At 49.6% G+C, this 25,144-nt stretch overlaps 1 protein-coding gene across 4 annotated transcripts in view; it reads right to left on the bottom strand.

Moving 5' to 3' along the window:
- HDLBP (high density lipoprotein binding protein) overlaps positions 1-25,144 on the bottom strand; it is a 933,925-nt gene that overhangs the window by 485,328 nt on the left and 423,453 nt on the right. For all 4 annotated transcript variants that reach the window (XM_085634158.1, XM_085634156.1, XM_085634157.1 and 1 more), the window contains exon 14: positions 18,882-18,995. In XM_085634158.1, the coding sequence (XP_085490284.1) occupies positions 18,882-18,995 (114 nt within the window). The remainder of the gene's footprint in view (positions 1-18,881; positions 18,996-25,144) is intronic.

A 25,144-nucleotide genomic window follows, 5' to 3' on the forward strand; every position in this document is an offset into this window, starting at 1 on the left:
AGTTCTCAGAATCAGCTGTTGAAAGTCGACTTTGTTACTGTAATGATTTTTAACTAATATTTAGCTATTTCAAAAGTTAGCACTTAGAAAATATTTCAGAGCAAACAATCAATGATTCCCTATGGAAGGAAACGTAGGTTACAGGTACAGTAGGTTATCGTTACTTTTGTAATCCAGTAATGGGTGCCTAGACTCAGTACTGGGACCTTTATCCAAAACAGGTAAGCAATTACGTTTTCAGATGTTATACGATTTTTAACGAATATTTAGAAATTGCAGAAATCAACACTTAAAAGAAATTTCACAGAAAAACAGTCAATGGTTTCCTATGGAAGAAAAAGGAGTTAACGGTAAGTATAGTTGTGGGTACTTTTCAGAGTCAGTGCTGGGCACCAAGATCCAGCACTGGGAGCTCACCTAAGAGCAGGCGAGTAAAGTCTTTTTTGTCACTCGGCTGATTTTTGGTGAATATTTGAAGATTTGAAAAGTCCACACTTAGAAGAAATTTCAGGAAAAAGCCAGCCAATGTTACCCTATGAGGAAAATAGAGTTTGCGGTTTAAGGGCAAGAACTAGACTGGCGATGTTGAGGTCCTGGGCACAGACTCAAGGGTCTCCCAGGGACTGGTAGGTATAGTTGTTTCACCCTCAGCGGCTCTAGGGCGGCCGGGTGCAGAGAGAGTTAGGCCCAATGTTATCCTATGAGGGATAGGGGGGCCTGGGTTGGTGGCTGCTGTCGGGCAAGCCACGCAGCTGTGGGAGCTGGGCTCCTGGTCACTTACTCAGGGCAAGTGGGGAAGTAGGTTAGAGTAGAGTTTTCACTGCCAGGGCCACTCGGGCGGCTGGGTGCAGGGTGCTTTTGAGCCGTCGGGCGCTCAATTGATTTCTATGGGAAATCTCCGGTTTGGAAAAAGACTGCAGGCTCGGGGACGAGGACTCTTCAGGTGCCACCACCACTTCGAGGGGTAAGTTGGGTAGTTGGAGGATAAGGAAATCTTACCCTCAGTTGATCGCGGTTGGGGTGGCACTCTGTTCTGAGGCTGCAGGCTTCTTCAGGATAGTCGAGGGGGTTCCTTGGGTGCCGGACTCGGGGTCACAGTCGCCGTGGGGACGTCCTCGTGGTTTTTGTCCACTCCGGCACTGGCCAGGCTTGGCTGGTGCAGAGTGTGCTGGGTTCACGCTTCCGGGCTGCTGCCAGGGATTAGAGGTAGGTTTTGAGTAGAGCTTCTACTCATGCGAGTCCCAGGGGCTTAGAGCCAAAAGGTAGCCAGGTCCTCCGGGGTTTGTGAGGTTGCTGGCCACAAGAGATGCCGGGATGTAGCAGGAGCAGGTTTGAGGGTCGACAGGCCGGTAGGGCTGTGGCCAAAGCAGTTGGTGTCTTCCTCTTCTTAGCAGTTGCGCGGCAGGTCTTCTTTCTTCTTGCTCTTCTTTGTTTTTCGGAATCTGGAATCTAAGGAAGGAAGGTTTAGGGTGCCCCTGATTACTAGATTTAGGGGCGTTACAGGTAGGTAAAGGGCAGGGACCAATGGGTCCCTGTCCTGGGGTGGGTACACCACCTATTGTGCAACTCCTGTGTGCGGGGGGGCAGTAGCCTAGTCCTGATTGGGCAGGGCCTCCCATCTTCAAGATGGCGAAGGCCCGGAGATGTGCTTCACCTCGCCTCCCTAACCTGAGGGGTGGGGTTGGCAGGCTGGCACATCCCCAGTCCTTATTTTTGGTTTCCGGCCAGGCTTCCCGCCAGAGTGGGGGCAGCAAGTGGCCTGGGGAAGCTCACAGAGGCGGCATGCCTTTGAAGCTACACCCTATCCATCCTGGGGGAGGAGACCTAGCACCTCGCCCAGGATGTGCATTGTTGCAGGCCTGGGAACTGTAGGGGCACAGGGCTCATTCTCCTGTGCCCACACCACTGGCATAGGGCACCCAACTAGAGGGGTGGCTGATGTATGCCAGGGCAGTGTAGGTGGTGGGCATGGCACACAAGGATGTGTGCCATGTTGACTGTTTTGTCTTGTACCCAAACACTCAGCCTGCAAGGGCAGTGTGTGTGTTGGGGTACAGGGCCTCTAAGGGTGGAACAATTAGTGCTGCAGCCCTTAGAGGCCTTCCCTGGTCACAAGGCCCTGGGTACCTAGGGTACCATTTACCAGGGGCTGACATGTGGCCAGGTTTTGCCAATTTGGGTTTGAGGTTTTTAGGGAAGGAACATAGGCCCTGGGCACCTGATTGGCAGGAGTCCAGGGCACACTCAGTCAAAGTACATTCAGCAAAAAAGTGGGGGCATACCATGCAAGAAAGATGGCACTTTCTCACACATACCTGGCAAGTAATGCCTGTGCATTGGCTATCCTCCAGTGATCAGCAGCTGGGGCAGCAACTAGTTTGTCCGAAGCATCTAATAATGAATATGCTACTTACCAGTATGCATCTGTTCTTGGCATGTAGGGCTGCTGACATTCATATCTGTGCATAGATCGCCGCCTAGTGTTGGGTCCGGATGTTTGCACGTTGTTGTCCTGGAAGAGTCTTCGAAGTATCCTTGGATAGGTGACTCCTCCCCTGGACTACAGTGCGCATGGGCATCCTCAGATTGTTTTTCGCCATTGTGGCAGTGATGGAGTAGATACAGAAAGTGATGACCATGCTTTACAGTAATTCTGAGAGCTGCAGCTGCGACAGGCGCCGGGGAGGAGGGAGGGCGATATGAATGTCAGCAGCCCTACATGCCAAGAACAGATGCATACTGGTAAGTAGCATATTCAGTTCGAGGCATGTGGGCTGCTGAATTCATATCTGTGCATAGAATGTATAGCAGTGCCCTCTATTAGCGGCGGCTACCCGTGCCAGCTGCAGCGGTCTGAAAAAGAGTTTTTAGAACAGCCTGTCCTACAGCTGCCTGCTGTTTTGACTGCACATCTACACAATAGTGTTTAGTAAATGTGTGTGTAGTGGACCATGTGGCTGCTCTGCATATATCATGCAGGGGAATATTTCCTAGAAGAGCCATGGAAGCCCCTAACTTACGTGTTGAGTGGGCTCGTGGTGGAATAGTTAATGTGCGTTTTGCCTTTTGATAACAGATTTGAATACACTTAACTATCCATCTGGCTATCCCTGCTTTGGAGATGGCGTTACCTTTGTGGTGCGGGGCAAAGGCAACGAACAGTTGTTTTGTCTTCCTGAAGGGTTTAGTCCTGTCGATGTAGTACATGAGGGCCCTCCGTACATCTAGTGTATGGAGTGCCCTTTCTGCGACAGTTTGTGGGTTTTGGAAGAAAACAGGCAGTTCGATAGTCTGATTCATGTGGAACTGCGATATTACTTTGGGCATGAATTTGGGGTTGGTACGTAGTACGACCCTGTTGGCATGAACCTGTATTAATGGCTCTTGAACGGTTAGTGCCTGGAGTTCACTAACTCTTCTTAAGGAAGTGATCGCTACCAGGAAAGCTACTTTCCAGGTGAGGAATTGAATCTCGCATGAGTGTAGAGGTTCAAAGGGTGGACCCATTAGGCGTGTGAGGACCAGGTTGAGGTTCCACATTGGAGCCGGTGGGTGGCTAGGTGGAATGACTCGTTTGAGTCCTTCCAAGAATGCTTTGATGGCAGGCACTCTGAATAGAGAGAGGTGCTGCCTGGTTTGCAGATAGGCTGATATTGCGGTCAAATGGACACGTATAGAGGTGTACGCCAGATTGCATCGGTATAGATGTAATAGGTAGCAAATGATGTTTTGGATGGATGCGTCCAGCGGGTTAATGTCATTATTACTGCAATAAATGACGAACCTTTTCCATTTGGCTGCATAGCAAGCTCTTGTAGTGGGTCTCCTGGCCTCCTTGATGATGTCCATACAGTCAGGTGGCAGGTTGAGATAGCCAAACTCTAGGACTTCAGGAGCCAGATTGCCAGGTTCAGCTGTTGCGGATCTGGGTGCTGAATCTCTCCATGGTTCTGCGTCAAATGAGCGGGTTTGATCCGCAGCCTTTGATGCGGCACCACGGAAAGTTCGAGGAAGGTGGTGTACCATGGCTGGCGTGCCCACGTAGGAGCAACTAGGACGAGTGTCAGGGAGTGTTGTCTGAGTTTGCGAGCCACCAGCGGTATTAACGGCGCTGGGGGAAAAGCGTACGCAAATCTGCCGGACCAGTTCATCCATATCGCATTGCCCTGCGACTGCGGATGTGGGAACCTGGCGGCAAAGCTTTGGCATTTTGCGTTTGCTTGTGGCGAACAGGTCTATCTCTGGATGACCCCACTGCTGGAAGTACGGCTGGAGTACTGATGGGTGTAACTCCCACTCGTGCATCTGGTGGCTGTGTCTGCTGAGCAGATCCGCCATCTGGTTGTCCTTGCCGGGGAGGTGTTCCGCCATGAGGAACATGTTCCTTTGAATGGCCCACTTCCACATGCTCTGAGCCAGATGAGACAACTGTGGAGAGTGTGTTCCTCCCTGTTTCTGTATGTAGTACATTGCGGTCATGTTGTCCGTCCGGATCAACACGACCTTGTTGCACAGATGTACTTTGAATGCCTTCATGGCCAGGAAGATTGCCATCAGTTCCAGAAGGTTGATGTGCATCTTCTTCTGTTGTGTTGTCCATAGTCCCTGCACTGTGTAGTGGAGTACAGGAGCTCCCCATCCCTGGAGAGACGCGTCCGCTGTCAGTATTATCTGTGGAACAGGCTCTTGGAACGGTCGGCCCTTGCAAAGGTTTTGTGGATTCCACCAATGCAGAGAGTTGTATGCCCGACCGCTCACCAACACTAGGTCTTTCAACTGTCCTTGAGCCTGATTCCACTGACGTGCTAGGCACTCCTGAAGCGGGCGCATATGTAATCTCGCGTGTGGGACTATGAAGATGCAGGAGGCCATCATGCCTATCAACTGCATGAACACTCGCGCTGGAAGCGAGTGTTTGGGTTTGAACTTGGAGATCAGCATTTGCATGCTGTTGATCCTCACTAAATTTGGCTGAGCTGTGGCCGCCAGAGTGTCTATAGTCGCACCTAGGTACTGTTGTACGTGTGCGGGCTGGAGATGGGACTTTGGGTAATTTAGTGAGAATCCCAGACTGTGAAGAAGGTGAATGGTGCGGGACATGTGGCTGGCACATTGCTGGGCTGACTTCGCTTGAACGAGCCAGTCGTCCAGGTAGGGGTAGACGTGTATGTGCTGCCTCCGTAGATGTGCTGCCACCGTAGCTAGGCACTTCGTGAAAACCCTGGGCGCTGTTGTCACGCCGAAGGGAAGGACTTTGAACTGGTAGTGCTGCCCCTGAACAGTGAACCCGAGGTATTTTTTGTGTGAGGGGTGAATGGGGATGTGGAAATACGCATCCTTGAGGTCCAGCGTGGCTAGGAAGTCTCCCTGCTTGAGAAGCGGAAGAACTTGCTGGAGAGTGAGCATGTGAAAGTGCTCTGAAAGAATGTACCGGTTCAGGGGTCTTAGGTCTAATATAGGTCTGAGTGACCCGTCCTTTTTTGGTATTAAGAAGTAGAGGGAGTACACTCCCGTACCCTGCTCGTGGACGGGTACGACCTCTATAGCGCCTTTTAGAAGCATACTTTGCACCTCCTGCTGTAAGAGCGTTAAGTGCTCTGAGGACATAGGACGGTTTCTTGGCGGTATTGTGGGTGGAGTGGAGGTTAACTCCAGACAGTAACCGTATTTGACAATATCTTTGACCCACCTGTCCGTGGTGATGGAGTTCCACGTGGACAGGAACCTTTGTAGCCTTCCCCCGACAGGTGTTATGTGGTCGGGAGGAAGGGAGAGGGCGTCACTGCTTGTTTTTGGGGGAGGACCTGGTGTTGCCGTAGCCGCGTCCTCTGCCCTTTGTACTGGAGCCACGATATCCACCTCGGGTGTTTTTATCGTAGGTGGTCTGTGTATTGCCTTTGTTATACGTTTGTTGTGACCCCTGTCCTCTACCTGCTCCCTTGTTTCCGGGGCGACGAAAGGAGCCGCTCCGAAAGGACTGAGTTTGGAGAGCGCCCATGGACTTTGCAGTGTCCGTGTCCTTTTTTATCCTCAAGGGTGGTGTCAACCTCCGGCCCGAATAAATAGTCGGGGTTGACAGGCTGGTTGAGTATATTATTTTGAACCTCAGGCTTGAATCCAGAGATTCGTAACCAGGCATGTCGTCGCAGCATGACGCTTGTGTTTATGGCCCTGGCAGCTGTGTCAGCGGCATCTAGTGCACACTTGATGGAAGCATTCGTGAGTAGCTGTCCTTCTCTGATGAGAATTTCTGCGCCTTCTTTGAACTGGTCAGGGAGATGTTGGAGTAGTTGCTCCAATGTGTCATAGTGCGCTCTATCATAGCGAGCAAGGAGCGCTTGAGTGTTGGCTATGCGCCATATGTTGGCAGCTTGGGCGGCAACTCGCTTGCCAGAGGTCTCTAACACCTTGGACTCTTTGTCCGGGGGAGGAGCGTCACCTGTCGTTTGCGAGTGTGCCCTCTTGCGAGCATTCGCTACGACAATGGAGTCTAGTGGTAATTGGCTTCTGATGTAAGTAGGATCCCCAGGTGCTGATCGGTATTTCTTATCAATCCTGGGGTTTATCACTCGTGCCCTGGTGGGTTCCTTGAAAATGTCCTTGGCTGGTTTGAGGACTCCTTTCAACATGGGCAGAGTCTTTATATGCCTTTCTGAGGATGCGAAAGTGTCCATAAGAAAGTCATCTTCGATGGTGTCAGAGTGAAGCTGCACCCCATGGTTATTCGCAGCACGTTCAATAAGAGCGTTGAAGGCTGCAGTATCCTCTGTGGGAGATGTTTTTGCCCCATAGAGTTGTGGGTCCTGTGCATCGAGAGGTGCACCTGGGTCTACAGGGTCGCCCCAAGTGTGATCAGGGTCCTGCTGGTCATCAGGGTCTATGTCTCCATGGTAGGGGACTTGGTCCTCCATGTAGTCCTCCAACGCATCCGTGTCGGAGTGTGTGGGAGAGAATAATTGTGGATCCTGGTAGGATGAGTGGAAAGGTTCATAAAGGACAGGTTTTGATTCTACAGGCAGCTTCCTTTTTAGTGGGATCCTGAAAGGGTCCAACGGTGGTTCCGAAGTTATCCTCCGCTCGTGGAGAATCATCCTGCCAGTGTTGGCGTCGATGACATGTGCAAGAGACGTCTCGGCAGGTGTAATCGTGGTCTGGGTGACCCGTGTCCTGAGTTGGAATATTTTCGGGATTGTGGACGGAGGCAAGCCAAAGGTAATGTTGGCTGGCACCGAAGAGGCTGCCGGAGCGTCGATCGGTCCGGAACCTGACGGGTCCTGGAGGGCAGTCTTGGTTTTGCTGCTTTGTGCCGCAACGGGTCGCGCTTGGAGCGCCTTTGAGGCTTTTGCACCGACCAGGTTCGTAGAGGCGGCCGTGGACTTTTTCGGCGCCGGTGGTTCATCGAGTCGAGGTGCGGAAATGACCGTCGACGTCTTCGATGCGTGAGGCTTTGGTGTTGTCGAGGGAGCGATGCGAGACGCAGCAGGCAGTGCGGTCCTCGGTGTCTGTAGCGTCGGCGCCGGGGGCCGAGCAGGTTTGTTGGCGCCGAAGGCCTTTTTCCGTGTGTCGACTCCGACGTCGCCCGCTTCAAGTTCGGCACCGAAGTCTCTTTTGGTGCGCTCGGTGCCGACGCGTTTCACTGGCGTCGAAGGCGTGGAAGGCCTCGATCCGACCAGCGCCACTTTCGGTTTCGGTTTCGTTTGAACCGGCGCAGCTTTCGGTTTCGGTTTTGTAGAAGGGAAACTAGCCGGTTTAGGCAGTAATGGCTGCCGCTGAATGTCCGAGGCCGGGCCCGAGGGCGGGGCCGAAGAACTGCGGGATGGGTCTCGGGTAAGGCCCGAAGGCGATCCCTCGACCGGAGCCATAGACTGTGGCACTGGGCTTTCTTCGGTCTGAACAGGCAGGCCTTGTTCATCATTGGAGCTACTCTCTTCGGCCCCTAAGGCCTCCTCGTCGTCTCCTACCTCGGTGTCGTCTTCACCTCTGTGGAAGAGTGATTCGTCGACTTCGTCCGATCCGGAGTCGTGTTCGGAAACGGGACTGGAGGGTAGGACTTCCAATTCTTCGACATCTTCGGCCTCGTTGAAGATGTCTACTGGTGCCGGTGCCGCGTGCTGCGCTTCGAGTCTCGCCGCTCGTCGATTCCGTAGAGTCTTTTTGGAACGGAACCGGGCACAGGCCATGCATGTCGATTCGTCGTGGTCCGGCGAAAGGCATTTGTTGCACACCGGATGGACGTCGATGTGGGGGTACTTCGCATTGCATACCGGACACCTCTTGAATGGCGTCCTCGATTCCATCGTCGAAGTAGTCGATGGACAGGTAAATGCGAAAAAAGTCGGTCCTGAAAGTTAGTAAACTAACAAGGTGGTATCGAAAACCGATCGATAAACAGTACCGACGCGAATTAAAGGCCTTTTGGCCTCGACAACGTTTTTTCCTATCTTGAGCTAAGATAGCACATCCGAACCCAATGGCGGAAAAAAAACAATCTGAGGATGGAGGGGATGCCCATGCGCACTGTAGTCCAGGGGAGGAGTCACCTATCCAAGGATACTTCGAAGACTCTTCCAGGACAACAACGTGCAAACATCCGGACCCAACACTAGGCGGCGATCTATGCACAGATATGAATTCAGCAGCCCAAATGCCTCGAACTTTAGACTCTTTGTCCAAAGGTGGCCCATCACCAGAGGTCTGAGAGTTGGCACTTTTTTTGCGTTTGTACCACTAGAGAATCTAAAGGATGCTGACCTTTGATGTAGGTGGGATCATTGGGAGCGGGTTTAGATTTGTCAATTCTGGGATTGAGAATTCTAGCCCTTACAGGGTCTTTGAATATGTCTGGGGGGGTGTTTAATAACTCCTTTTAACATTGGTAAGGTTTGTAGGGTCTTTTGAGACTGTGCAAAGGTGTCTATGAGGAAGTCCTCCTCTGTGGGGTCCGAACACATTTGAAGACCATGGTACTGAGCAGCTCTGTCTAGAAGCGGACTAAAACCAATATTGTCATCTGGGGGAAGATGGTGTTGTGGGGTATGCATCAGGTTCAGAAGGTCTGGAGGATCTACTGGGTCATCATAATCATCCCAATCGTCCTGTGGTACGTCTGTCGTCATCAGGGTCAGTGAAAGGGTCATTGTTCCCTCCCCATCCCCTAAATCATCATCAACCTGTGGTGGTGGTGAGTATGGTGGAAGTATGGGAGAATTTGGAGGAGACCGATTTAGTAGGAAGAACAGGAGAAGAGAGTCGTAAAGGTGAGTGGCACCGTCTCTTTTCGTTACAGGCACTTCGGGGATGTCCAATTTCCTCCGCGTGTGGAACATTGACCACATGTTCTGTTTTGGGGGTCTACGTGAAGAATTTTTGTTTCGGATCGATGGGATCCGGTCGAAAAAGTTCTTCCTCTTCAGTAGTCTTTCTGCGCCGATTTTTTCGGGTCCGAGCGAGGTTTAGATTTCTGTTCTGGAGCCTTCAAAGGAGTTTTTGGATTCTTCGGCGTCGATGTTGAATCGGAAAACTTTTTCGGGTTTCGTGTGTTTTGGTTTCAGATCAGAGGCCTTTTCTTTCGGCGCAGAGGTGCTCGGTGCAGATGGCTTTTTGGTTGCGGGAGTAGGATGCGCTCCCGGTTTTGGTGCCAATGGTACCTGCAGGGCACTGATATGTGGCTTGCTCGGTCCCGAGCCGCCGGAAGGCTTCTCCTTTGTCTTCGGAGCCGGGTGCATGGGGCTTATGAAGCTCTTTCGGTCGCAACTGGGGCCAGCAGGTGAAGTCTTGACCGGAGCCTTCTCTTTTTTCAGGTGGGATTGAGGTAGGGGCAGTTTTACTCACTCGGTGACCTGGAGAGATGTGGTCGTCTGAGTCATCTGCCTCGGAAACGATTTCCAGATTTTCCAAATCCTCTTCAGGGACATCGGGGCCTTTGTTGAAGATGTCCTCCGGCACCGGAGCTGCTCGTTGCGACATGTGTCGTCGGGCCAGACTATAACGGATAGTCTTTTTAGATCTAAAGGAGGCGCAGGCCTGGCAATTATTATCGTCATGCTCCGGTGAGAGACCAAGGTTACAGACCTTGTGGTGGTCGCTGTGTGGGAATTTAGCTCCACACTGGGGGCATTTTTTTTAATTGAGTCCTTTCCATTAGCCGTAGGCCGAACGGCGTCGAACGGCCCAAAGGCCCGCATCGACGACTGGAATCTGGTATTTGAGGAGCGCGTCGAAGAGCACACGATTGAAAACAATACAGTCGAGTTTGATGGTTTGCTCGTCTAAAAGGTTTGGATAATACAGTCCCAAACTGGAGCGCAGAAGTTCCATCCGAACCCAATGGAGGAAAAAAAAAAAACTATCTAAGGATGGGGTCGATGCCCATGCGCACTATAGTCGAAGGGAGGAGTCACCTATCTCGTGACTACAAAAGACTTCTTCCAAGACCACGTGCAAGCATCCGAGCCCAACACCGGATCGAATCTATGCACAGTGTGTGAATTCTGCAGCTCATATGACTCAAACACAGGTTATTGGTTCACAGGTAAGTTATCGACTGTGGGAGTTAAGGTTCTGGGGTTAGACTCGAGGGTCCCCCAGTGTCATTGATGTACTATTGTTGCACCCTCAGCGGCACAAGGGCGGCCGGGTGCAGACTGTTGAGGCCCAATGGGGGATAGGGGGCCTCCGGTTTGTGGCTGTTGACAAGCAGGCCACTGGGTTGTGGGAGCAAAGCTCCTAGGGTTTAGGTCAGGGCGAATGGGGAAACTAAGTAGCACAAAAAAGGTGCACCCTCAGCGGCACTGGGGCAGCCGGGTGCAGGGTGCTGTTTTGAGGTCAGGTGCCCTGTTCTTTTCAATGGAGAACCTCCGGTTTGCAAAAGCACTGCAGGTAGGGAGACAAAGGACTTCTGGGTGCGACCACCACTTCAAGAGGTAAGTTGGGAAGTTAAGGGTTGGTTAGGCACTGTCGGTTTGGGCACACACAGCCTTGGGGCGTCTGGTGCAGGGGTGCCTTTTGGGGTCGGATCTTTTTACCAGCTCCGGGTCGCGGTCAGGGGGTCATTCTGAATTTAGGCTGCAGGCTTCAGCTGAAGGCTTGAGGCAGGTCAGGAGTCGCAGGATCTCTGGTCAGGATCGCCCAGGTGACCTCCTCGTGGTGTTTTTCCACTCGAGCTGGCTTCAGTGTGGGTTTAATATGCTAAGAAGTTTGATACCAAACTTCCTAGTCTTTAGTGTAGCCATTATAGTGCTGTGGAGTTCGTAATGACAACCTCCCAGCACCATATACTCTTAATGGCAGCACTGTACTTACAGGGCCCAGGAATGGACCTAGGCACTGTAGGGGTACAGGGCTAATGCACCTCTACCCTCACATTGGCATAGGGCACCCAGCTAGATGGGTGACTGATGTATGCCAGGGCAGTGGTTTGTGGGCATGGCACAAAGCGATGTGTGCCATGTCAACTCTTCATTTTGTTCTGCACCCAGACACTCAGCCTGCAAAGGCAGCGTATGTGAATGTCAGGGTACAGGGCCTCTAAGGGTGGCACAATAAGTGCTGCAGCCCTTAGGGGCCTTCTGTGGTCACAGCGCCCTGGGTACCTATGGTACCATTTACCAGGGACCTTCCTGTGGCCAGAGTTGCCAATTGGGTTTTGTTTTGGGGAAAGAACACAGGCCTTGGGGTCCTGATTGGCAGGGCCCCAGAGCACATTAAGTCAAAGCATCAGTAGTCTGGCAACAAAACAAAACAAGCATTAAAAATGCTATAGGTCTCGCCTTTAAGTTAAAGCCATATGCTTTGTTAAACAATACCATTAGCAAAGCAAATGGCTTTAACTTAATTCAAGCCCAGACCTATTGCATTTTCAATGCTTGTTATGCACTGGGAACACCTCCGCCCCTAACCAGTAATCAGGAACCTGTGCACCATTTAAAACAAAGATGGAGGATAACACTCCATACATTCACTTCAGAAGGGAAAAGGTCACCAGGGATTTATCTAGTCCAGGAGCCTTAACTCTCTGAAGCGTGGTAAGGGCTAGTCTAGTTTCCTCCAAATTAAAGTCAATAGAATCAATATCAGTATCAAAGGATTGCCTGTTTTTACTTGCCTGTAATGGATTATCTATCCCCAGTCCTTTGAGTCTCTTCGGCGTAAAGTGTACTAAAAAATGTTACCTAGGACATCAGTTGGACATAATAATCTTCCTCTATAACCTGGCTCCAATTTCCCTTAGCCACAATATGCCAGAACCAGTTGCTGCCTTTGCTTTTGGCTGCTATAGATCGATCTCTCTATTGGCATTCTTCTCATTCTCTTTTGCCTGCATTTTGCACCTTGTTGGTGCCTTTAGTGGGTCAATACATTTTTGCATCATGAATTTATGGCTCCCATACCAGAGGTAAACTAGCAAATACCTCAAAAAAAAATTCCATTCATGTACAAATATATGGAAACCACCTCCCTAGAGCAGAGACAGGACATCTACCATAAGTCAATGGGATATCCCGTGGAGATACGGATTCATAAAAATGACTTGTACAATCTAGGAAGACTGCAACCAAAAAGCTGAAACCCCCTTCTGACAATCACAGGCAACCCAAAATGCTTGCCACAAAGGTCGGAGTATAAACATACCCTCCATCAACTTTGTACACGAGAAGCTATTAAAGCATAATGTCAAATGGGGCACGTGCATGTCTGTCTCAAATAAGAACAGGGAATTCCAAGTGTGCCTAACACTGAGCTAATTTAATGCATCACAACCCACATACGTAAGAAGGTATTGGTGATTATAAATCACCTGTGCAATTGTATTATTGTGTTGAGTATCAATTAATCCCTGTCAAGTTGCACCTAAAAGCAGAACTTAAAATTTCGCAAGCAGGCCAGTATTTTGTACTGTGAACCGTGTTCGTCAGAATCTAACAGACCGAGGTTGTTAAAAAAGAGGCGTATATAGGATGCATTGTGTTTTTGGGCCTTGTGAATGTCAAAATGTCAACATGTATACTGCTAGGTTGTAAGCTAGCAATCGGACAAACTTAAACCTACACATTGCAATCAAGTAGCCAAGCGTCTACATTAAAACCTTGTTTAGGTGGCTTCCACAAACAGCACCGATTTAGTTAATAAAGTAAACAATTGTAAAAATAAGACCCAAAAGGGAGAACAGAACCTATCCTTATACTGCAGCTGGGTCTGGAGGGTACTGACGTCTGAATTACATCACTCAATGAACGAACATGTCCTGCAAACGATTGTGTCGGGTCCGAGCTCCAATAAAGGTGGGCATAAAAACACATCCCCACTTGTGTGTGTGTGTGTGGGGGGGGGGGGGGGAAGGAGTGCCAGCGTGAACCATCAAAAGAAAACACCCCTAAAATAGCGCAGATAAGAAGTGATAGTGGAAAACCGGTCACAACAGCTGGCGACCTCGTGTGGTTAAGTCAGTCCCATCGCGGGCACAAGCATGCAGCAATATCAAGGAACAAGCATTTGCAATGCAATAGGTCTCGCATTTATAAGAGTTTGAGCTATTGGCATTGTAAAATTACAATGCCTTTTATTTATGTTTTGGTTTTAAAACAAATAAAAGGCATTGTCATTTACAATGTCAGTAGCATAAACTCGCATAAAAGCAGTGTGTGGAGTGCAGCAGTGTGTGGAGTGCAGCAGTGTGTGGAGTGCAGCAGTGAGCGGCGTGCAGCAGTGAGCGGCGTGCAGCAGTGAGCGGCGTGCAGCAGTGTGAGGCGTGCAGCAGTGTGAGGCGTGCAGCAGTGTGAGGCGTGCAGCAGTGTGAGGCGTGCAGCAGTGTGAGGCGTGCAGCAGTGTGAGGCGTGCAGCAGTGTGAGGCGTGCAGCAGTGTGAGGCGTGCAGCAGTGTGAGGCGTGCAGCAGTGTGAGGCGTGCAGCAGTGTGAGGCGTGCAGCAGTGTGCGGCGTGCAGCAGTGTGCGGCGTGCAGCAGTGTGCGGCGTGCAGCAGTGTGCGGCGTGCAGCAGTGTGCGGCGGTGTGCGGCGTGCAGCAATGTTTAATGCAGCAGTGTGTTATTGGATAGTCGAAATGCTTTTGTCAGATGCCAGATGTCTGGCCACAAGCATGGACAGCTCTAATGCCCCGACATTACCAAATAAGTCTCTAATTGAAAATCTCATCGTCATTTTGGTGCACCTATAATGCCGGATAGGAGGCCGGGGCTTTGTTAGGTCTGTGGAAAAGCCAGACGAAGAATTGAAGCGTTAACGTGTGTGCTCTTTTGTGGCAAAAACTACAGCCAGGTACAGAGAATGCATCGCACAGTGCATAAAGGGATACTGATACAATTACTGTATTGTGCTGCTCTTATGGGACAGCGGAGTCCTTCAACAGATAGTGACATGTATGCTGCACAGAAAACAGCAGGACTGGGGGAGGAAAATATGTAGCATCAATGATACAAAACAGATTATAAACTGGGCCAAGGTTTTAAAAATGTACATGGTACAGTGCACGGATGCTTTAAAGTAAATGTATTATTACGTTTTGAGGACTTTTAGAGAAAAGAGTATACTAGATTGGAAATGTATAACCTACATTAAGATTCAAACAGTGCCCTGTTAAAAAATAGTCCATAACCCAGAATAAACCTAAAAATGCCTGGAGCTGGGACTAGTGGGAGCCTGTTTACACCAAGGAAAGATAATGATACTCCCAAATGTCATATCCTACAGTGCACACCACCAGGATAAAATAATTGTCAGTGCAATCTGCAGACAGATCTCTCAGATGAAACGAGGCGACGGTAGAGCTCCATACAAGACTGGTGTCAACAAAGGCTACATTTGATAGAAAATTCGAGGTATTACAGCAGAACTGCCTGGCATACAAATAACTGCATAGGCTCAGTTTGGGTAAAGGCCCACCGAATGCTATAGCTGCAGCAAATATATGCTTGTCACATTTTGGAAACACTTGAACCACTGCACTTTGTAGTAGGAGAGCATTTCGTATTTAAAGTTGTACTGACAAGCAAGCATTTCTTGCGTTGTTAACAAGTCTTGTAGGACTGATACCGAGTAAGAGGAAAACGAAGTATAGTGTTACGTTTATGGTTTTAGCCGTAATACTGTAAAAGAGGCCGATTGTAAACTATTTGGAAAGCTTTCTAGCCCACCATTCGCATATTGGTATGCAGACATAATCAAAAGACTATTTATTAGGTGAGGCTGCATTATTAAAATATATGGTTGACTAATGAAGACAGTCATCTATATTTGGGCGACTGTTGCGATATGATCGCGGAAAACATTGTGGACTGTGGAAAAAAGAAACGAGACGCGATGGTGGAGGGGGTGGGGGAGAGAAGCGGGAGTGTGAAATAGCAGCAGGGAAGGGGGCGGATAGGGGCTACGAGGGAGAGCGACGTTAAGCCATATGGCTGCTTTGCGCGCGGGCACGATAGCTATGGAAAAGTTATGAACTGGGCCAAAGAGGAGGTCCTGCAAATTATCAGCCTCTGTTCCTACCGAAAGAGGTGGGCAGCATACAGCAGCTATGTTTTCCAATCTATAGTAAATATTACAATTAGGATGTCAGCAGGAGTTCAGTATATAAAAATAGTTAAACTGGGTATACATGTTATGGGTTAACCATTCTTGTCTCAAATGTCATTAAATCCCCACTACCCATTTCCAAGCACCTAGTGTACGTGTATTTTGCCATCCACCGATTCAATTGATAAATATGATAAGTGTGAGAGAGACAGCAGTGTGTGTCCCCTAGAGAGAGCATGGTGTGTAAGAGAGACAGCAGTATGAGAGAGACAGCAATGTAAGAGAGGCAGCAGTGTGAGTATTTTGCACTCTGTGCATGTTTTACTTGTGTGTAAATATACAATTTACATTTATAGTACACGGACTGCAGGCCAAAACATAGTACTTTTATTTACATACAAATATGAAATCAATGAACCCCTAAACGCTGTCATATTTGCATGTATAAAATAACGCTTTATGTGTATTATTTTAATAAACCTAGGCAAGGGGACTTTTGTGCGCAGATATTAAGAGTAAGGCATGGACATATCGTTATGTTTACGACTACTCACAAGTGTGTACACGCAGGCGGGTACGCGCACACATGCACACGCCCCTATTGTGTTCCCTTCACAGACAATGAGTGTGTGGTTGCAGGGCTCGCGCCCCCCCCCCCCCCAGCAGTGAGCAGCCTCTGAAGTGCTGTGAAGCACTTTGCAGTGCGCAAAGGGCCTGCTCGGGAGGCAGTGCAAACAAGAACCCCTAAAGGCAGGGCCCCCAACACCTTCTGCTCCCTGGATTATTTTCTGGAGCAGACTTTGTTGGCTTAAACTTCCATGCCTTGGGCTGCGGCCAGCATCCCTGTGCTTCGAGCAGGGTGGGGGAGCGGGAAGCGCCCCACACAAGTGCTTGTGTTTGGGCACATGGCACACAGAATTCAAGCCAACATCTTCACAGCACAGACATGAGGCTGAGGTGTCGCCGGTGAAGCAATTAGAAGGCCAGTGTGAATGCCCCGCCCCCCGCTGCACTGGGCTTCCCCGATGGGCAGAGACTGCAGGGGGTCTCCCCAGACCCCCTCTTCTTTGCTAACAGGTCTGTTGTGGATTTGTGTGGTGTGAGTAGACCAGCCTGTTGGTGCTCGGTCGTGAGTCGGGGCACTTTACTAACAAGCACAGAACATTCATAAATAAGCGCCCTGCTGGAGGCCTCACCCCTCCTTATCGGACCAGAGCTCTGTTCTGGGGAGAGGAGAGGGTGGGGGGTCTGTCCGTGGAAGGGGGAGGGGAAAGTGCATCAACTGAGCAACTTTAACACAGCTTGTGGAGAGCATTTGACGGCCTTTCACGAAATCTATTTTCAAAATATGCGTGTGTAGTTTATCGGCAGCCCTGAATAAATAATTACACAAACGTAATTTTATAGATTAAATTTACAACCCCAGTCCTCCAAATTTGGAGTATTCTGTAACTTCAAGACGTGTTTAGCAAACAGTGAACCACGTTTTCTATGAAAGCACTGCCGTTGTTATTGTCTAAACACACGGGTGTTTTTATGTTACACACTCTCCTTTCAGAACAAGGAGAGAAGGAATGACAGGAAAAAAAAGAGCGAAAGGCTCACATGAAAAGCTTTGTGTGCCAAATGCATAACATGTAAATGTAGCTGTTGGCTGAAGTCAACCTACTCTTCCGAGCGCTGCGTGAAGGAGAACAACAATGATAACAAGCGGACGTGAAAGTGAAAGTGATCGCAATCGCGATCACACTTCAAAGCGCGGCTGTGTGACAGGCGAAAGTGAAAGAAAACGAGTGCTTTCAGGCCTCCAAATGGTGCGCGCGCCCGGCACACATGCACTGTATTTGGAGGCCTGAAAGCACTCGTTTGCACTTCCAAACTCACTTACTATAAGTCTCGTCAGAGCAGCGCTAAAGCGCTGTCTCAGGCGAGACCTAAAGATCCGCCCAGCAACGGGGAGGTGGCAGTGTGCAGCGATCGGCATACCACGCCCACTGTTAGAAACAAGATTACTTGCCCTTGCAAAAAGACCACTTTTTGCAGCCTCTTGTAAGGGAAGGAATGCGCTTTCACAGATCCTATAATTGGGTCGGAGAGGGGATCTCTTCGTAGGGAGAGAAGGCTCAATGGCCACGGGAAGAGGGGAAAACTGTTACAGATTGAGTTCTCTCGTAAGGGTGACCTTTACTCTCACAATTACAACACTCAACTGACACAGCTCTTAAAGGGTGCTTTGCTTGTGCCCAGTCTGTCTCATTCTATGACAGCCACCGGGCCCCAGCGCGCTCAACCCTCCTCCTCCACGGCTCACACTCTGCAGCCATCAGCAGCTCGAAGCCCACAGCAAGGCCGCATCACGAGACCTCACACATACCTCCATGCAAGTAAGCTCACTATCAATATGGCATGTAGGCTCAACGCCATTGTTAGCAATGCCCGATCGAAGGCGGCAATCGCGCACCTAAAAAGAGGCTAAAGACATGAAACGAAAAAAAACAGGTACCCTTAGAATGGACACCATGTTGGAAAAGTACACAAGTTTATGTAAAGCAAAAGCGATCTGAAAATAAAGATGAGCCAGCAAAAAAGGAAAAAAAAGACAAACATTGAACATAACTAATGATCGTCCGCCAGTTAAGGAGCACATCCCAAAACTGCAGCGCAGGAAACTATCAGACGATAAGCTCCACTCGCTCACAGAAAACAGAAAAGACCCATCTAAGAGGTTTATGGCAGCATTGCACCGCTCCTGAACACCAGCGTGTAAAAGTGAAAGGGACGGAGAAATTGAGCAAGGGACAGACTGGCAAAATGCAACAATTATTTAATAGTACCTGCATCAGCAGAGGGGCACTAATCAAGTCAAATTAATCTGTACTTGAGAGGGGCTCCCTCCTCGGTGAGAAACAGAAGTGATGTATCCGGTGCCCGACCAAATCAGGAGGCAGGAATGAAGAGCGACGCTGGAGTCAACATATGGTAAGCAGCAGGCGGGATCCCAGTCCTTTTAGTAAATAAAACAGTCTTGCAGACGTCGCAAGCGGGCGGCCAGGCTGGACCTGAAAAAACTAAGGGGGTGGGGACGCAAGGGGGCGGTGCGGACTACAAGAGGAGAATTCCTTAACAAACCACTAGATGGCGGAATAATGCACAGCATCTGAACCCAGAAAAGATTCATGCTGCAAAATTGTTTTGGTTATACCCAGATTTGTCTAATAAACTTATTGTTCAAAGAAAAATTTAAATTCACATTAAAATTTAAAGTCCAGACAATACCAAAACCCGTGTGTCATGTTGCTGGTCTTTAACTGAGAATCACACTAGTATATAGAGGCAGAAAGTGCAATGCCACCTACCAGATCCACCATCATCTTCTGCATGTACTTGGCACATTTCTCCACTTCATTCTTGGGCCCACGTAACTGCACAATGTCACTTTTGTGGTTTGGATCTGGAAAGTTGATGATAACCTGTGAAAGTCAACACACGCGGATGAGACGAATGCTTAAGGCAAGAAAAATTAAAGACATGTTTAGAATATTGCAAGTTATGTTTACTCAGTTTATCTTCTAGCTTCAAGTGCGCATAGAATAGCTTCCTTCTGCGGTCAAACCCACAATGTCTCTGGACTGTGCCTATGTATCTAATGTGTGATGCAAAAGATCATATATGAAAAGTCATCCATTGTTTTAACACAAACCAATTTCCATTCAGAAAGGAAGCGAGTCACATGTGAATTTACAATACTAAGCAGAACATGGGTTGTAGGATGTGTTGCATATCACATGGAGGAAAAGACTGTCAACAATTACCTAGACCTCTAATCTGTGGCCAAGGTAATCTAGTAGCGGTAGTAAAAACTAAAATATTCAAGTGTTTGACCCACGTCCTTACTTTCTAACTTTGAAAGTCAACAAAATAATGTTATGTGACGGTATGAGCTGATGAGCATGTAGCAGAGTAACATACCAGCAAATGGAATGTTTCCTAGAAAAATCGATGGTGGTTCATAACCTCTTTGGGAATGAGCCTGTAGCGAGTTGAACAAGTTACTTACCTTCGTTAACAATATATCTGCAACAAACAGTTTGTGATAGATTCTGTACCTTAGAATTACCCCGAGGCGTCAGACTAGATCTGGAAAGTTTGTCAGCAGTACCCCTTCGCGTCGGAAGGTGGCGTCAAGAGGCTCCGCGTCCGCTGTTGGCCTTGTGGTCGCCGAGATGACGTCGCAGCAGTTACTTAAACGCCACCCTCATGCACGGACGTCAGTTCTGTACACTACTTTCCGCGCCAGGAACGCAGAGCCATGCAAGATACTGACCACTGGTGCATTGAAACTAGGGCCCTGAAAGGGAGGACCTTAACCCTAGAAATCAATTTGCAGAACGGAGAGGATGGGTGGGGCGGTAAGGAATATTAGTAATGAATATGCTACTTACCAGTATGCATCTGTTCTTGGCATGTAGGGCTGCTGACATTCATATCTGTGCATAGATCGCCGCCTAGTGTTGGGTCCGGATGTTTGCACGTTGTTGTCCTGGAAGAGTCTTCGAAGTATCCTGGGATAGGTGACTCCTCCCCTGGACTACAGTGTGCATGGGCATCCTCTCCATCCTCAGATTGTTTTTCGCCATTGTGGCAGTGATGGAGTAGATACAGAAAGTGATGACCATGCTTACAGTAATTCTGAGAGCTGCAGCTGCTACAGGCGCCGGGGAGGAGGGAGGGCGATATGAATGTCAGCAGCCCTACATGCCAAGAACAGATGCATACTGGTAAGTAGCATATTCAGTTCGAGGCATGTGGGCTGCTGAATTCATATCTGTGCATAGAATACATAGCAGTACCTCCTATTAGCGGCGGCTACCAGTGCCAGCTGCAGCGGTCTGAAAAAGAGTTTTGAGAACAGCCTGTCCTACAGCTGCCTGCTGTTTTGGTTGCACATCAACACAATAGTGTTTGGTAAATGAGTGTGTAGTGGACCAGGTGGCTGCTCTACATATATCATGCAAAGGAATGTTTCCTAGGAAAGCCATGGAGGCCCCTAACTTACGTGTTGAGTGGGCTCGTGGGGGAATCGTTAATGTGCGTTTAGCCTTATGGTAGCAAATTTGAATACATTTAACGATCCATCTGGGTATACCTGCTTTGGAGATAGCGTTACCTTTGTGGTGTGGGGCAAAGGCAACGAAAAGTTGTTTAGTCTTCCTAAAGACCTTAGTCCTGTCGATATAGTACATGAGGGCTCTCTTTACATCTAGTGTATGGAGTGCTCTTTCTGCGACAGTTTGTGGGTTTTGAAAGAAAACAGGCAGTTCAATAGTTTGATTCATGTGGAACTGCGATATCACCTTGGGCATGAATTTGGGGTTGGTACGTAGTACGACCCTGTTGGCGTGAACCTGTATAAATGGCTCTTGAACCGTTAGTGCCTGGAGTTCACTAACTCTCCTCAAAGAAGTGATTGCTACTAGGAAAGCTACTTTCCAGGTGAGGAATTGAATCTCGCATGAGTGTAGAGGTTCGAAGGGTGGACCCATCAGGCGTGTGAGGACCAAGTTGAGGTTCCACATTGGCGCTGGTGGGTGGCTTGGAGGAATTACTCGTTTGAGTCCTTCCAAGAATGCTTTGATGGCTGGCACTCTGAATAAAGAGAGGTGCTGCCTGTTCTGGAGATAGGCTGATATTGCGGTCAAATGGACACGTATTGAGGTGTATGCCAGATTGCATCGGTATAGGTGTAAGAGGTAACAAATTATGTTTTGGATGGATGCGTCTAGCGGGTTAATGTCATTATTATTGCAATAAATGACGAATCTTTTCCATTTGGCTGCATAGCAAGCCCTGGTAGTGGGTCTCCTGGCCTCCTTAATGATGTCCATACAGTCAGGTGGGAGGTTTAGGTAGCCAAACTCTAGGACTTCAGGAGCCAGATTGCCAGGTTCAGCTGTTGCGGATTAGGGTGCTGAATTTCTCCATGGTTCTGCGTCAAAAGCGCGGGTTTGATCTGCAGTCTTTGATGCGGCACCACGGAAAGTTCGAGAAAGGTGGTGTACCATGGCTGGCGTGCCCACGTTGGAGCAACCAGGACGAGTGTCAGTGAGTGTTGTCCGAGTTTGCGTGCCACCAGCGGTATCAGTGGTGCTGGGGGAAAACCATACGCAAATCTGCCGGACCAGTTCATCCATATCGCATTGCCCTGCGTCTGCGGATGTGGGAACCTGGCGGCAAAGCTTTGGCATTTTGCGTTTTCGCTTGTGGCGAATAGGTCTATGTCTGGATGACCCCACTGCTGGAAGTATGGCTGGAGTACTGATGGGTGTAACTCCCACTCGTGCATTTGGTGGCTGTGTCTGCTGAGCAGATCCGCCATCTGGTTGTGGTTGTCCTTGCCCGGGAGGTGTTCTGCCATGAGGAATATGTTCCTCTGAATGGCCCACTTCCACATGCTCTGAGCCAGATGAGACAACTGTGGAGAGTGTGTTCCTCCCTGCTTCTGTATGTAGTACATGGCGGTCATGTTGTCCGTCCGGATCAACACGACTTTGTTGCACAAGTGTACTTTGAATGCTTTCATAGCCAGGAAGATTGCCATCAGTTCTAGAAGGTTGATGTGCATCTTCTTTTGTTGTGTTGTCCATAGTCCCTGCACTGTGTAATTGAGTACATGAGCTCCCCATCCCTGGAGAGACGCGTCCGCTGTCAGTATTATCTGTGGAACAGGCTCTTGGAACGGTCGGCCCTTGCAAAGGTTTTGTGGATTCCACCAATGCAGAGAGTCGTATGCCCGACCGCTCACCAACACTAGGTCTTTTAGTTGCCCTTGAGCCTGATTCCATTGACGTGCTAAGCACTCCTGAAGCGGGCGCATATGTAGTCTCGCGTGTGGGACTATGAAAATGCAGGAGGCCATCATGCCTATCAACTGCATGAACACTCGCGCGGGAAGGGAGTGTTGGGGTTTGAACTTGGAAATCAGCATTTGTATGCTGTTGATTCTCACTAAATTTGGCTGAGCTGTGGCCGCCAGAGTGTCTATGGTCGCACCTAGGTACTGTTGTACGTGTGCGGGTTGGAGATGGGATTTTGGGTAATTTAGTGAGAACCCCAGACTGTGAAGAAGGTGAATGGTGCGGGACATGTGGCTGGCACATTGCTGGGCTGACTTTGCTTGAACAAGCCAGTCGTCGAGGTAGGGGTAGACATGAATGTGTTGCCTCCGTAGATGTGCGGCCACAGTAGCCAGGCACTTTGTGAAAACTCTGGGCGCTGTTGTCACGCCGAAGGGAAGAACCTTGAATTGGTAGTGCTGCCCTTGAATAGTGAACCTGAGATATTTCCTGTGTGATGGGTGAATGGGTATGTGGAAATACGCATTTTTGAGGTCTAGCGTGGCTAGGAAGTCTCCCTGTTTGAGCAGTGGTAGGACTTGTTGCAGGGTGAGCATGTGGAAATGCTCCGAGAGAATGTAGCGGTTGAGGGGTCTCAGGTCTAGTATAGGTCTGAGTGACCCGTCCTTTTTCGGTATTAAAAAATACAGGGAGTACACCCCCGTACCTTGCTCGTGGACGGGTACGACCTCTATTGCGCCTTTTTGTAGCATACTTAGCACTTCCTGCTGTAATAGTGTTAAGTGCTCTGAGGACATAGGACGGTGTTTTGGCGGTATTGTGGGCGGAGTGGAGGTTAATTCTAGGCAGTAACCGTGTTTGATAATATCTTTGACCCACCTGTCCGTGGTGATGGAGTTCCACGTGGACAGGAACCTTTGTAGCCTTCCCCCGACAGGTGTTATGTGGTCGGGAGGAAGGGAGAGGGCGTCACTGTTTGTTCTTGGGGGAGGACCTGGTGTTGCCATATCCGCGTCCTCTGCCCTTTGTGCTTGAGCCACGATATCCAGGAACTTAGGAACTTTGTGTGTTTCTTTTGTTGTAGGTTTGCTGTGACCCCTGTCCTCTACCTGCTCCTCTATTTCCGGGGCGACGAAAGGAGCCGCTCCGAAAGGTCTGCGTATGGAGAGCCCCCATGGACTTTGCAGTGTCTGTGTCCTTTTTTATTTTTTCTAGGGTGGTGTCAACCTCTGGCCCGAATAAGTAGTCGGGGTTGACCGGCTGGTTGAGGATGTTATTTTGTACCTCAGGTTTGAATCCGGAGATTCGTAACCAGGCGTGTCGTCGTAACATGACGCTAGTGTTTATGGCTCTGGCAGCTGTATCTGCGGCATCCAGTGCACACTTAATGGATGCATTCGTGAGGAGTTGTCCCTCCCTGATGAGGATCTCTGCTCCCTCTTTGTATTGGTCAGGGAGATGTTGGAGTAATGTTTCTAATGTGTCATAATGTGCGCGATCGTAGCGAGCTAGGAGCGCCTGAGTATTGGCAATACGCCATATGTTAGCTGCTTGGGCTGCAACCCGTTTGCCGGAGGTCTCTAGCACCTTGGACTCTTTGTCCGGGGGAGGAGCATCCCCTGTTGTCTGCGAGTGCGCCCGTTTGCGAGCGTTCGCGACTACTATGGAATCCAGAGGCAACTGGCCTCTAATGTAGGTAGGGTCCCCAGGCGCCGACCTGTATTTGTCGATCCTGGGGTTTATTACTCTTGCCCTGGTGGGTTCTTTGAAAATGTCCTTTTCTGGTTTGAGGACACCTTTCAACATGGGTAGAGTTTTGATATTCCTTTCTGAGGATGCTAAAGTATCCATGAGAAAATCGTCCTCGATGGTGTCAGAGTGAAGTTGCACACCATGATTGGCCGCAGCGCGTTCAATGAGGGCGTTGAATGCGGCAGTGTCCTCTGTGGGAGACGTTTTTGCGCCATATAGCTGCGTGTCCTGCGTATCCATAGGTGCACCCGGGTCTACAGGGTCATCCCAAGCCTGGTCAGGGTCCTGTTGGCCTTGAGGGTCCATCTCCCCGGGGTAGGGGACGTGGTCACCCATGTAGTCCTCCAAAACGTCGGTTTCGGAGTGTGTTGGAGAGAAGGACAGTGGATGTTGGTAAGAGGTATGGAGAGATTCGTAAAGAACTGGTTCCGAATCCACTGGCAGTTTTTTCTTTAGCGGGATCCGGTAGGAGTCCAAAGCTGGCTCGGAAGTTATTCTCCTCTTGTGGAGCATCATTCTGCCGGTGTCGGCATCGATGATGTGCGATGGTGACGTCTCCACAGGAGAGCGTTCGGCAGGTGTGATCCTGGTGTGGGTGACACGTGTTCTGATTTCGAACAGTTTTGGGGCCGTGGATGGTGGTAGGCCAAAAGTGATGTTGCCCGGTGCCGGAGAAGCTTTTTGAGCTTTTTTTCAGCTCGGAGCCTGACGTGTCCTGGAGGGCTGCCTTGTCTTTGATGCGTTGCAAGGACGCTGCAACTTGCCGCACCTGGAGCGCCGACGGTTCTTTGGCGCCGACCGGTTCTGTAGAGGCGGGCGTGGACTTTTTCGGCGCCACTGGGTCAAGGAGAGGTAGTAGCTGTCGACTGCGTCGATGAGTGTGCCTTTGGTGCTGCTTTCGAAGCAGTGTGAGACGCAGCAGCCATTTTGACCTTTGTGGCCGGAGCCGATTGTGTCGGTGCCGGGAGCCGAGGCGGTTTGGCGGGACCGATGGTCTTTTTCCGTGTGTCGGC

The sequence above is a fragment of the Triturus cristatus genome, chromosome 11, assembly GCF_964204655.1.
Source record: "Triturus cristatus chromosome 11, aTriCri1.1, whole genome shotgun sequence".
Classification (NCBI taxonomy): Eukaryota; Metazoa; Chordata; class Amphibia; order Caudata; family Salamandridae; genus Triturus; species Triturus cristatus.